The sequence below is a fragment of the Anser cygnoides genome, chromosome 5, assembly GCF_040182565.1.
Source record: "Anser cygnoides isolate HZ-2024a breed goose chromosome 5, Taihu_goose_T2T_genome, whole genome shotgun sequence".
NCBI lineage: Eukaryota > Metazoa > Chordata > Aves > Anseriformes > Anatidae > Anser > Anser cygnoides.
In genome coordinates, this window is record NC_089877.1 from 17,333,235 (window position 1) to 17,347,123 (window position 13,889).

At 40.3% G+C, this 13,889-nt stretch overlaps 1 protein-coding gene and 1 long non-coding RNA gene across 21 annotated transcripts in view; one reads left to right on the top strand and one right to left on the bottom strand.

Moving 5' to 3' along the window:
• CD44 (CD44 molecule (IN blood group)) overlaps nucleotides 1–11,891 on the bottom strand; it is a 64,741-nt gene extending 52,850 nt beyond the window's left edge. For 6 of the 20 annotated variants that reach the window (XM_066997115.1, XM_066997118.1, XM_066997116.1 and 3 more), the window contains exon 1: nucleotides 11,635–11,888. In XM_066997115.1, the coding sequence (XP_066853216.1) occupies nucleotides 11,635–11,701 (67 nt within the window). In that variant the 5' untranslated portion in view covers nucleotides 11,702–11,888. Of the gene's footprint in view, nucleotides 1–11,634 lie in introns of all 20 variants that reach the window. The other 14 variants (XM_066997109.1, XM_066997108.1, XM_066997110.1 and 11 more) reach the window with 8 other exon arrangements.
• On the top strand, nucleotides 6,127–10,116 carry LOC125182183 (uncharacterized). The gene is made up of 2 exons (XR_007161351.2): nucleotides 6,127–6,425; nucleotides 9,083–10,116. It is a non-coding gene; the product is annotated as an uncharacterized lncRNA (long non-coding RNA).
• Nucleotides 11,892–13,889: the final 1,998 nt, after the last annotated feature.

A 13,889-nucleotide genomic window follows, 5' to 3' on the forward strand; every position in this document is an offset into this window, starting at 1 on the left:
TTCTTGAGATGTGTGCAGGTTGTTTGTATCCCATGTTCAGTTAAATTTCTTACAGTCCTTTGCACAGTCCTAGTTTGGAATCTTTTTATAAATGGTTAAGGAAAAAGTTATGTTTAATTTCTAATGTTTCCAATTAACATTAGTATGTACATAATGTTGTGGCTATTGCAAATATGGAGAGAATAACTATATGCCTTGGGTCTCATATATCTTTCATACTTTTTTATTTTCTCCAGATATTTTAACTTAAAAATTCACGGGAAGCAGTAAAGATTTGCATGCATAAGGCAAGAATTGGAAAGAAGTATTGGCAGTGTGGCCTCAGTCTTATGTGAATTTAAATATTACATTAAATCCCAAACACATTTAGGTATGTGAGGGCAATGCACTACTGTTTGCATGCAATAATCCTCAAGTAGTGAAGCACTGTTGTCTTCCAGAAGTGCTGGAATGATTGTGAAGCCTTTGCTGTGATGTTCATGGCTTCCAATAATCTTCTATTTTAATGAAATATAGCTGGATTTTAAGAAAAGATGCAGAATGAAATCAGTCTTTGAACTGCAAGTGATAAAGTGACAGACCTCAATTTATGTGCTCTAAGTTTCTTGACAGTGGAAAGTGTTCTGAAGTCAGATTCACTCTGAGCAAGAGCCAATTCAAATAGCAAATCGGGCATAAGCCATCTTTATAAATAGAAAACCCTAGATAGGTAGCATTAGAGTATTTTTTTTTCCAATGAAACTGCTTACATTCTTGAAGCAAAAGAAATCACATATATTAGACAAAGCAAACAGCTGTTCTTGTGTGACCCATTATTACCAGGTCATTGAGACCAGGAAGCTTAGATTGAGATAAAAAGGAAAGGAAGCCAGTAAGAACTCTGAAAAGAGAAGTGAGGAGATGTCATCACGTACTAGCAAAAAATAAAAGAGGGAAGTTCTTTACACAAAGCAGAGATCTCTCTTAGGAATAATAGAAGTAGCTGATGCAGAGTGGAAACACTTTTCCAGATGATATGCTACCAGTTATTGGGCATAGATCCCATTTGTCTTTCTTGAATAGTGCAAAAGTCTCTTAGGCACACCTTACTATACCATTTCCTGACATACTGCTAATTCAGCTGAGTCTTAAAACTATTTTTTTTTTCTGAAAGGATGGGAGATATTGGGTGCTTAGCAATAAGTTTAAGGTACCAATCCAGTAAACCGAAAAGCAAAAGACAGTCTTACATTAGGACATGAACATGTTGCTATAGCTATAACTGTGGCCATATTTGTATTGTGACAGGGTTTTCTTGGTGGAAAAAAAAAACGGTGTTAATATGTTGTCTTGCAGTTCCCACACCTGAATTTCCTGTGAGCCAACAGCAATATGATTGTGATGTGTGCTGATAAAGTGATATGACCTGAACACTGAGTATCAGTAATAAAGTCAGTAAAGTGTCTGACTGGTACTGTTAATAAACTCATTGCAGGTCTGCAAACAATGGGTTATAAAGTCGGGTGCTTCATAAATTAGAAAAACACTTAGCTCTTGCTCATAACGTAACACAGGCAGGAGCATTTTCTCACATCGATTGTTCAACTGCAGTGAGGATTGCATAGCCAGGCTCAGATTACTAAACGGTCAGTAACTGAGGAGTTTCCTGTTTTTAAGATGCCAGCTTTCCAGAAAATGTTCCAGTCCCCTGTACTCTTGTAAACTTCTGCATCAGTAGAAGAACTTTTGCACAAGGACTTTTTTTTTTTTTGTATGAATAATAAAAATGCTTACTTCAGCTGAAATAGCCTTGTATATGAAATCATAGCTGCTTTCTGAAATTCAAGCAAAAGAACACTTGTCTTGTTGATGAAGCACAACATTGGGACTTAGGAGAAAATGTTTTAATTCCAGCTGTATTGCTGGGTAACTTACTTGCTTTCTCTCAGTTTGCCTACTTGTAATGTGGGGGTAAAATCACTGACTTCCAAAAGCCTACAAAAAAAAAAAAAAAAAGCGCTAGCTTTTATTTTCCACTCTCCACATATTTGTCAGTTCACTTGTTTCTCACTAGCTGAGGTTATCTTTATTCTGTTGAATAACAATATACTCAAACTTGAAACTTCAAGTTCTCTGGTAATTTAAACACATTTAAGCCTGATTCCAGCTGTACTGATTGTATTGATAAAATGCATCAGATGAGAGAGCTACCCCCTCTAGACCAAATGTTGTAACATGTATGTGAACTGCATGTAATGCAAGAAAAAGAATGACTACACAGAACTAAATTTCATCAGAGACTCCACCTGTTTCTAACGTAATACATTGAGAAAGTGTAAGCGTTCAGGTTCTCTTTCAAGAAGAATTCAGGTTCCTCTTTTACAGAGCCAGAAACAATCCAGCAAATGACAAACAGAAGGAGTACTTAGGCATCTTGATGTCCAGTTCAAATGTCTAAGGTGTTGTAGCATATGTTAAGAAAGCACTGCATTGTGTTACTAATGCCCCCCTGAAGCTTTGAAGATGTAGTTTTGTAACATTAAGTAGATGTTATCAGCAAACACTTTTACAGGTTATATATACTCTTATAGGCATATAACCCTTGCTGGGCCCAAGACTTTCAATGCTGTAGCTGTGCTATATGTCTAAATAGGATTGTGACAACAAAGAAGCAACTGAAGAAAATAACGTTGCCTCTATTTTAATTTGAAGGGTAACCTAGTCAAATAGAGAGGTTTTTGGACTTTTCCTTTTTTGCTCAGCAAAGAAAAGTTGCTAAGGAGTTTTACCAGTTTACCAACATTTTACCAGTCTTGCATTGGTCTGTGAGTAACATATTATGTACTCTTTTCTAATTTACCGTAGTGTTGGGCCCCATTGGCATGTATAGGAACAGGTGTCCCTAGGAAATGTCAAAGATCTAAAGAAAAAAAGGATCTCAAAGTCCAGAAACACAAACTTATTATATGAACTGCTGAGACAAAAATATAATCTCAGCAAAGGGTTAACAGGAAACAAATTTGGATGCCGTCACTGATCTCAATAGTCTCCAAGTCTCAGGATATGCCACCTTCTGGAGAACTGGATGATCATGCTTTTCTCTTGTTCACATGGACCCACACAGACAGAAAACGCTGTCTAACACTTATGCCTGTATTTTCTCCAAAAAAAAATGAATAACTGTGCTGACGTTACCCTTCCATGATGGCATAAGATTGTTTCACTGTCTTAAAAGCCAGTTAATGCTGGCTCTATTCAGGATGAACACCAACTGTATCATTACTAGATAATGTGTGAGACTTGGCAGGCCAAGGAGAAGGAGAAAATAAAGCAGAACTGCCATGATCATTTCCTATCCAGCAAGCAGCCAGGAAATACAGCCATAGAAAAAAAAAATGAATGAATGGGACTGATCTAATGGAAATATCAGGAGACACAAAAGTCATCATACACAGTCTGATAAAAGCTCTGCAACATTTTACACCACAACAGTGAACAAATGGATTCAGGGCTTTCTGAGGCAAGCCACGAAAGCAGGAAAGAAACTTCTCCCCAGTCAGCCACCATGGGAAGGTGTCTCACATGCTCACATTGTCTGCCTGTTACTGCTTTACATACAAGAACTGTGAATTTGATGGCTGCCAGTCTATGCCTTAGCTGTGCCATTCAGTTATGAACTGAAACCACCAAGTATCTATTCTCTATAGGCTATAAAATGAATTGGTTATGTTCTGGAAAAGAGGAGTTTAAGAGTTTAGAGCTCAATATTTCAAGCAAAACATTTTTATTTTCTGTGCTAGAAGAGTTTTGTGCTTTTTCTCCTCCCAAGAAGGCAAAGTGACTCTTGCTATTGCAAAATAAGTGATAATTTGTTGTTACCACTCTTCTGAAGTCAGTGGATGCCCCTGCCCTATTAGCCTCATGCTGAACTCAATGACAGCAAGTCAGACTTGCTAGCAGAGAAGGCTGAAATAAAAAGAAATCGTAAAAACATGAACAAGAGAATTTTCTGCTTGCTTGAGTCTTCTCTGAGGCCTGCCTCTTGGAAGATCTTGGTCTCCATGTTTCATTTTGCCTGAGAATGACTAAGCTGATGAATAGAAGTTTTACTGGATTAAATGGATTTAACCTTCTATCACAGACACAGGCTGACAGGAGCCAAAATTTATCGGATTGCTTCAGCCAAATGTCGCAAAGAGATGGAGGTGGATTAATGGTGAAAATGGAAAGTAGGTGGGAGAAACAGAAAAAGTTCAAAAGAAGATGTGAACATATCCAAGATACACCTGGCTACCAACTGGAGACAGCTGGTTGCCACACAGTGACAGTTAAACGTCTCTGGACCTGCAGCCTTCTGGTTAAGTGGCCTTCTGGCATCATGGGCAGGTCGCCCAGCCTCAGGTTAAAGACACTGGGTCTGTTCTTAGCTCCTCCTCTTGCTGGGTTGTTTTGTATCTCTTTGCACTCATCTTTCCCAGAGTATCAAGCCCTTATGTATAAATACCCCATAATCTCAAGAAGATAAATGTTAGTTATTACTCGGAAGTTTTGCTTCAACCAGGAAAGAAACATGACTAGATTTAAGACATCATTCTTCAATTAATTATTAAATCAATTTTAAAGTTCTTGAACCAAAATAGGTGTTCAGTTTGACAGTAGGATGAAAGATTTAGATCAGTTCTCATTTGCCAAACTGCTTCAAACATCCCTTATCAGAAATAGACCAATCCTGAATACAACTTTTTTTTTTTTTTTTTTTTTTTCATTAAGAAAACTATATCTTGTGTCTGCTGTGGTCTAACAGAAACCAAATGCTATTGCAGTGAAAACAGCTGCCAGTCTTCCATGTGTGTATGAACAGCATACACACAAGTAAACAGGTTAGAACTGTCAGAGCAATGAATAAAAAAGTTGATTAAAATCTGATTTTAGTGGGACTGCTACTGGAGAATGACGACGTGAATGAAGACTTGACTTGAACAGAATACATGTTATTTAATTTCTGTGTTTTAAATATTCCTATATGTCAAATTTGTGCATAAGCAATATTCAGGAACAGAGAACAACAACAACGACAAAAACATTTATAAATCTAGGGACTCTAGCAAAAAAAGGCTTTTTCTCTACACTTACACGGCTGAGAAAACAATGGAAAAGGGAAAGGATATTAATGGAGGACGCCTAATCAAGCAGGAGGAGGAAGAACAGGGAAGCAAGTATAAGCAAACCGTGAAATGAGCTCAGGCCTCACCCTCAGTTTCTTCATTATTAATGAATCATGTTTCTTTATAATTGGCAAAAACTACTTTTCCTTGAAGCTTCCCAGTTAACTGTTTAGCGTTCCCTGCACAGAAGCTTCCCCCGGAGCTCTCGGTTGGAGCCAGGAGACCTGGCTGCCACTCGCACAGCCGCTCTGCATCGCCGCCTCGCCTCCACGCTCCCCAGCAGGGGAAGATGGCAAGATGGCAGAGGGTAGGTAAATGACTAATTGCTGCCACCACCACAAGTCCTAAGGCACTCCTAAACTACTAGGTTCGCATGCTGTAGAAGGAGCAGTTGCCAGCTCGCTTGGCCCATTTGGGGTGGGCGGGCAGGCTCTGCCTGCCCTTTGAAAACTCCTGAGTCGCACTGCGGTTGTAGGTGTGATACCAGTCCCGAGCTGATGTGCCTCCCCGGCAGCAAGAGGCATTCTCTGAGTGGCTGCCAGCCTGGGGCCGGTGCTCAACTTTCAGAGCCCGACCTGGCTGCCAGCCTGCTTGCTGCCCGACCGAGCTTGCTCGCATCTGCCCATGGGGGCCTGGCTGGCCAGGGACCACGTGCTGAGCGCCAGTTAACCTCTCGCTTCTGCATGGGAAGGCTGCGAGAAGCCATTCATCACATCTACCCACACACACCACACCCTGCTGCTTTACAGACACCTATACATTAACAAAAATAACAATAAAAAAGCCCCCTAGGGAAATATACTTCTGAGAACCTGTTTCACTGTGGGCCTTGATAACTCGCTGCCATGGTGAGACATCTGTAATCAACAAAAGCTATGTCACAGCAGATTTTTAAGTATTATATGTTCTTATTTACAAAAGCAGGTACTTACTAAAACAGACATTAGCTGTATATAGCTGTATGGCTGATGATCACTGGTTAATGCCCTCTGCCCTGCCAGCTGCCTGCCTGTACCCTGGCACGCTCTTTTACAACCATCTCACGTTGCTGCTGGAACAGGATCATTAGCAGAGACAGAGACGGAAGTTTTACCACAGCTGCTGCATGTCTGAGGTTTTCTTTTTTTTTTTTTTTTGGGGGGGGGGCAGGGGGTGCAGGCAGGGGATGGGCAAAGGCACAACACAGTCAGTTAGAGCTTCCAGCTACTGAATCTAGTTCCGTCATCAATGGAAGGAAAGAAAGAAAAAAAAGCAAATCAATATATTTCTCAAACTGCAAATGTAAGTAAAATTCAGGTCTTCTTTGTTATTTTTACTTTGAATTGGTGTGGTTGTTTGAGCTTCCCTGCTAGTAATTGCTAGATTATTCTTCAATTTTTTTTTTCCTATTTTGCTATATGAGGGTTGAAGGTTATTGTACTGAATTAAGATTGCTGTGTTATAAAACACAGCCAGTGTTGTCATGTAGAGGAACTGGAAAGTCCCAGATCCAGTGCACACAAAAGGGAGTTCAATTACATGCCTAATCGTATGCACAGACTCCAAAAATGACAGCAGATTTCTTTAGGCAGCAAACAGTTGCAGAGGCTTGAACTTTAAATCGCAATTAGCTGAACTTTCAGTCTGACTGACAGGACTCTCGGAGGAAAACCCCTCTCTACTCCGCCGGTTGCTGTTTCACATGACTGCCTGCAGACTCATCCATGCGCCGAGCTTCTCCAGCATGCCTTGGGTGGGGTGGGCCCTGGCAGCCACGGCGAGGAAAGAAAATCACCGCCAGCTGCTACTGATATTACTGCTGATGCTGCCATAGAGAGGCCTGTGATTTCACGGGGAGGAAGTTGATAAACATTCAGGGCTGAAACAATCTTCTCTGCCACCAGTATTAACAGCAGCCATAATGGTCACTGATAATTACAGCGTCTGATGGCCATAAGCCTGGCTTTGAAATGATTATTACCTCCCTGGGAATGATAGACAACAGCATTGTAACTGCTGATGAACTTCTGGCACAATCTGGAAGATGGCGAGCAGCTGCTCCAAACTGGCTTCTCCCTGCCAGTTGTTGATAGCCCACAGAGAATGGTCCAAACCACCAGATATACCATAAAAAGCCTTATGGGTAAAGGCAAAATATAAGTAGGCTGTAGGTGTGGTTTCACTCGCAATCAACCATGACATATTTAGCACAGAGGTATTGGTGACAATTCTAACCTCTGTCTTGCTTCTCTCACTTTACTCGCCTTTAACTGGAATAATGAGATTCTGTAGTCTAAGAATTCTGTTTAGTGCCAAAAAGTGAAATGTGATTAAAACATGCTCTTGGTTATCAGCTGATACTAAAATATCATGTATTTTGAACACCATGAATTATTCCAGTACAGCGTTGTATTCTTTTCAAAGTAGGCAAGACAACTGCAGTTGGTCATGTTAGTTTCACAATTATCCTCTCTGTGAGGTAACCACGTACATTCAGACTTGGTCCTAGGAAAAGCAATTTTAGGGAACAGTTCACCAGAAAACACTCCCTAGCTCTCTTGCATAGGATTCCCTTTTAAAGAAAAATCAATGTTTTTGTAAATAATGCAATCTGTGTTATATGAAATTGAGAATTGCCTTCCTCTGCCCTAACCGCATTTTCAAACACCTGTCTGTTAATGTCAGAACAGAAATCAGGCAAGAAGACCAGAAAGCAAGTGGGGAAATCTTGTTACAGCATCTCTGGAATTTCCCAAAACGTCTAAGTTCTTGGGCACAGTTTTCCTCTGTTCATATAAAGAGCACTACATCATTTTTTCCCCTGCTTCTCTACAATGTATTCTGCTACCAGTCATCTACATTCAGAACTAAAATTAACCTTTTATCAAAGAAAAAACACAGTTACCAGATGTCTTAGACTCCATCTTCCGACCCAGTAGCATGATCACCAATACCCAAAATGTCCTTTAAAGGACATCTAATCTGCCTTTATCTAATTGCTCCTTAAAATCAGTGTCTCTTAGCAACCTATTTTCAAACTTACCTACTGCTGCTAGCCGCTCCCTATGAATACCATCTCTTCTTTGGCAAGAACATTGCCATCTTGTATTGTTTGCCCTTTGCTGTTTAATTAACATATATCCCACAGTTTTCACCTCTTCTTTTTCCTCTGCCATGTCAGAAGTGCAGCTTTTATTCTTCTAACTTTTCACATATCTACAGACTCCATTCCTGTTACACATTAACTTGATTGCTGCTGCAAGCTTTTTTTATTCCTCATTTCTTATTTTTACCTGCTCCTAGCAGTTGGTTCCCAAATTACTTGAAAACTGCGTAGAGGTTTATGCTAGTTTCTTGCTTGGATACTTTTCAGGTTTCTTCTCTAACTTAAAATTCTTTGAGACTTCATGCTGTGTTAGTTTTTTCCTACAATCCACTGTGCTTCTTGCCACACAACCAAACATTGCTTTGAGATCTTCATTTTTCTTTACTATATTTTCCAGCTCTCTTCCATATATTCTTTCATTTGAAATGTTTTTGCAATTGTCCATTAATGAAAGCATTTTTTTAACCCCTTCATGAGGTTCTTGAGAGCCCATCTTCTCTACAGGGTAAAGTATTTTTGCAGTCATGAGCTCATGCTCATTTTCTCTGATGTTTATACTTGTCTATCAGCATCTCAGGGCATCTCATCCTACTGGCACATTCTTGCTGCAGTAGAACCTCATGCTGTTTAGGTGCTAGATAAATAACCACAGTATTAGTACTCTCTTCAAATCCTGGCCTATAAAAGTCACAGGAACAGTTCTGGAAAAAAAGACACACCAGGTGTGGGAGAACATTTCATTTGATATTGGCTAGAGCTACCAGTGGTTTTAAAAGCATTTAGTTTGAGAAGTTCTTCCTCACTTCTGTGATGCTATCTTCCTTCATTAAGCCTTTCTCTTCCTGTTTTCAAGGTAAAGGTTCTGCATTGTGGTGAATACCGGTGACTAAAGATGCAACAAACGTTTCTCCAAAGACTGCAAGACAATCCTCTGCTATGGTTTGTTGCCTGTGTCTGTGTGTGTAAGCTGTTCAAGGACAAATATATAACCTTTCCATTAACAAGTGATGGAAGTCCAAGTGAACTTTAATAAAGTGTAGTTTCTTTGCAGCTTTGGGAGAACAGCCAAGACACACACTGTAAGGACTAAGTGAAAAAAAGAAAACAAACAAACAAACAAAACAAAACAAAAAAAACCACAACCTAGCACAAAGAGCTTCTTCAAACTACTTTACTTACAAATTTACGTGACATATGTAAGCTAAGAGGCAGGAAGGTCCCTTTGTTTGTGACTGACTGATAGCTGTAGTAGCCCTTCCTCAGAGCCCTGCCTTGTCCTGAGACTCTGGCCACCTCTCCAGTGCTGATACATAAGCCTCTCCCTCCCACTGGCGGACTCATTCTTCCTCTTTTCATTCCGTCTTTACTCCTAATTCTATTCTAGTTTTTTTCAGTTTGGGGGTCAAAATTCCATGAGTCACTTTGTGTTAATCAAGGAAAACTTTGAGAGAAATATTTTTACAAGTACATAATGTCCACAGGGAAAAATCTCTCCAGAATCATCATTAACCAAGATGTCAACCTCCATATCCTCCTGGGATTTGAAATGTGGCTCAGACTCCGCAGACAACAAAAGTCACATCAATACCATGAGTACACCTCGCTCAATTATCAGTGACAGAATGGTCACAGCAACACAGAACTCAGGATGAATCAGTTTTTCAACAGCTCTCTGTATCTCATCTTTTCTTTAGCAATCACATTAACAGCAACTCCGGGAAGTTTTCATTTTTGCCATAATCAGTACTAACAGAATCAGAATCCAGGAACAGATCTGAATTTGGTCTTCCAACAAAGTACAATCCAACATCAGCGGCCAGTGTTCTGTGATGCACACAGCAAAGTCACTGGTTTCAAAAAAAAAAATAAAACCACCATCAACTGCCATTTTGAAGTCATTTCTGACTACAAAGTCATGCTGGAATGTACCGCATACCAACTAAAATATATTGTAGCTATAATCTAATACCTTGCTAAGCCATTAAAGAAACTTCCCCGTGGGGCATATGTGAAGTCTGACATACTTCTTGTAACTATGCTGAAGTAGTAGGGTTTTCTTCTATGTCTCACTGCAAAAATACATTACTTCCAGAGTCACTACAAACCCTGCCTCTTTAGGACACTCCTGGCAGCTCATAAAAGGAGAAATCAGTTGAGCAGGCAGTAACCAAATCATTATAATCCTTCTACAGCATAAAGACCTGGAGTAAGTCAAAGTTTTAAACACGTCGGATATCTTTCATGTACTTTCTCTAAGGACTTTATCTATATACCTGATTTTAACAAGAATATTTTGGTACAATAGGTAGACAATTTTAGGAAGAAAGCAATGAGGGCTCTCCAGCTATCCCAGATGCGCCGGGAACTGTTCACTCTGACACACCCATCCACAGCCCAGCCGCGCTGCAACCATTACAGAAGTATCCACTGCTGCTCAGGCAAATGGGATATGTATGTACCGTACACACACACAGAGCCCTTGGGTGACAATGGCAATGAAAAATGTACTTTGCTAGACTCCTGGAACTGATGAGTGGAAAAATAATGTAGAAGGATAATTGTTACCCCTAACCACAAAATGCCTCAAGGCTGTTGCTGTCACAATGAGAGTCTGTTAAAAGCATGGCCATTTCCCTCAGACATGGGTGAGCCTGCACCATGTCAAATTTCCAGAGCACTTTGTCATTTTGGACATACAATTATTATTTTTTCTCTACATGAATGTTTCATTTTTAAATGCAAATATTTGAAGCAGACAACCAAGCTACAGAAAGCTAACTGATAACCAACAAAATTTTGCAGGCACTTCTATCCCCCTTTGTTCCAAAGTCTCACCAGTCAACCCCGAGGAAACCTTAAGTCAGAAACAGGCATGCCTGGCATAAAAGCTCTCCAAATATCAGTCACACAGATCACTGCAGTTTTGTTTCTGTTCAGCAAGGCTGTGTCCAAATGCAGTCTGCATTAGCTGTTAGTTCAGCCCCTCTGAACTCAAGAATACAGTTGTATGCTGGGGAGGGGGTTCCCCCTCACCCCAGTCTAAAACAGAGCTAGGAGAGTGAACTAAGTATGTAACAGCAGTCACGTTGTCGAACCGAGCTATACCACAGCTATTCTAAATTCCCTCGTGTACCTCTGTTCTTAGTTTAAACTTTAACGCTCTACAACTCACTTTTTATGGATCTGGAATTGCCCTTTACAAGCAATACAGAGCTTTCTGCGATTGTACAGAGCAGCACAGCTGCAGTTACTGTTCTAAAGCATCTCTGATAACTCCCATAAATAATAACACTTTATACAAAGATAGATGCAAGGAAGCTTTTAGCTATATTGCAGAAGAGTTGTTGCTGTCTGAAGCATAAACTTATTAACAATTGAAAACGTTTTCATTCATACAAAACTTACGTGTCTCTGTTAGACAAAGCTTCAGCAAACATAATCCAAAAGTTACCCATACGTAGAAGCTGGCCATTGTTTTCTCAGAATTGTTTTGCAAAAAACAGAGATCCTTGCAAGCTGCGGAGAGAAGAAAAGCCCCGGCGCTTGTTAAGCCTGCAGTCAATGAGTCTGAAGTTTGCTGCACTTTTTATTCTGATTCAAAGGAACTGGAGTAATGACATAACAGGGAGGGGGAGCTCCATCAAAAGTCACACCCATATTGCAACAAACTTACTGGGCAGCGAAAGGGGGGGCAGCGGGGGCGCCTAGTACTGACTAAGCAGCCGCATGAGTTTTAAAGAGGCACTGAACCTCCTATTCTTACACCATTACAGTCAAAAGTTATATTTATCGTGCTTACAGGAAAATGTGCATAATCTCTCATGAGGTAGCTCAGGAAGGCACTGTTTGCTACAAGCTCCCCCTCCTGCATTTTAAAACAGCATTAATGCAAACCAGGCAAACGTACTAAAGCACTAGAGCTTCAAAACCCCAGCAAAGCACCTACAACTGCCTGGATGTTTCCCCAAAACATTTTGCTTGTTTTGTCCCATCTCATCATTTTCTCACTTTGCAGTAAAATTTACGGCAAGCAAAAATACCTGCTCCACAACGAACCTTTCCAAGATGTTCCTGCTCATACCCGGAGGATATCCTCATGCAGCAGGTAAATCGAGGTGGATCGTTCCACCCTTGGCTCCTCTGTGCAGGCTGCTCCAAAGATGTGGTAACTAATGCCAGCGGTGGTACTGAGGACTAAGGTCAATGTTTTATTGACGACACAAGGTAGGGAAGGAGTTATTCCTCCTATTCCCAATTCACAAAGCAGAGGAACAGGATGAGAGCACGTGACAGCGTTTGATACACAGATGAGGTCCTGGTTCCCGAGGGCCACACGTTTATTGCCATGTGGGGCTCTGTGGGACTCTACAATCAGCGAAAGATGCCACATGAAATCCCTCATTGAAAAACCTCAAACCTCTGCAGATAAGAGAAAGGTACGTCTGTTGTGTGCCCTAACAATCTCCCGTAGTGTCTCCATGTTCGGGTCTCTCCCTGGGAGTCATGGCAATGGTTCGTGTGCAGTGGAATGAGGGGCTGGAGAGGGATCACCCAGCCCAGGACATCTCACCTGTAGCAACCAGCACATGGCAATGACTGACAGCCCGTAATCCCCCAATTTCGGTTTCACTCAGCAAATTCAGAATGAAAAGTTCTGTATCGGATTACCATGGTGTCGATCCTCCCACTTTAAAGAATTTTCTCATTCATTTTTGATCTCTGTTAACATGAACAATGGAAAAATACAGACAGGTCTTTCCAGCCACAGGCACGAGAATGTTACACTTTGCCTTTTCTTTGACTTTTGACTTAAAGATGGCTGGCTATCCCTTCCCCAATCAGCCAAATTTTTAACATGTTCCAACAGGCTTTTCCTACAGGTCTGGAATATCTGATGGGAGAAGGTTAAAGAGAAAAATCTTTCCTTAAAACCCAGGGCATCTTTTTATTAAGACACTAGAAACTTTGAAGTTACAGATGAAACATACTTTATTTAGTGAATTTGTTACTTTTACTTTTGAAACAAATGACTTTAAGAGCAGAATAAAAACAATCGCCTATAGGACTTACTGTTTATAGTAGTGGAAAAGAAATAGTTCTGTGAATTCCTGTACGTTTATATCTACAGGTATTCTGGCATCTAACTATATGAATGAAGTCTGGGGATTGAAAATGCTGGAGCAGAGACAAAGTATGTTGTTAGTTTACTAAGGATATATTTTTCTTCAATTGATAAATGACTTTCGAAATTCACCCCTATGTATGAAACAAAAGAATGGTATATTTAATTAAAATTTAGTTATCTTTGTGCTGCTGTTTGGTTTGTTAGCTGGCTGGTTCATTTTGATGAACATAAAATACCTCTTTTTAATGTCCTGTATTCCCAATTAAATGGAACAACCAACCAAAAAAAGGAAGTCTGTTTTCTTTACCATGGGTAAATGGAGAATAATGTTCATTTCAGGGATGTGGGCAAGTGTTACAGAGGCAACAGTCTTATTTTACCAGAAGTGGAAATTCCCAGTCTCTTCATGGACTGAAACTTCTAATTCTAGCTCTTCTGACATCAGTTTATGAACAGGTTGTTTTCTCAATACTGAGCATTATTTGATATGCATCTTAGACATCTCAACACTTCTGCATGTGTTTGGTGTGTACAG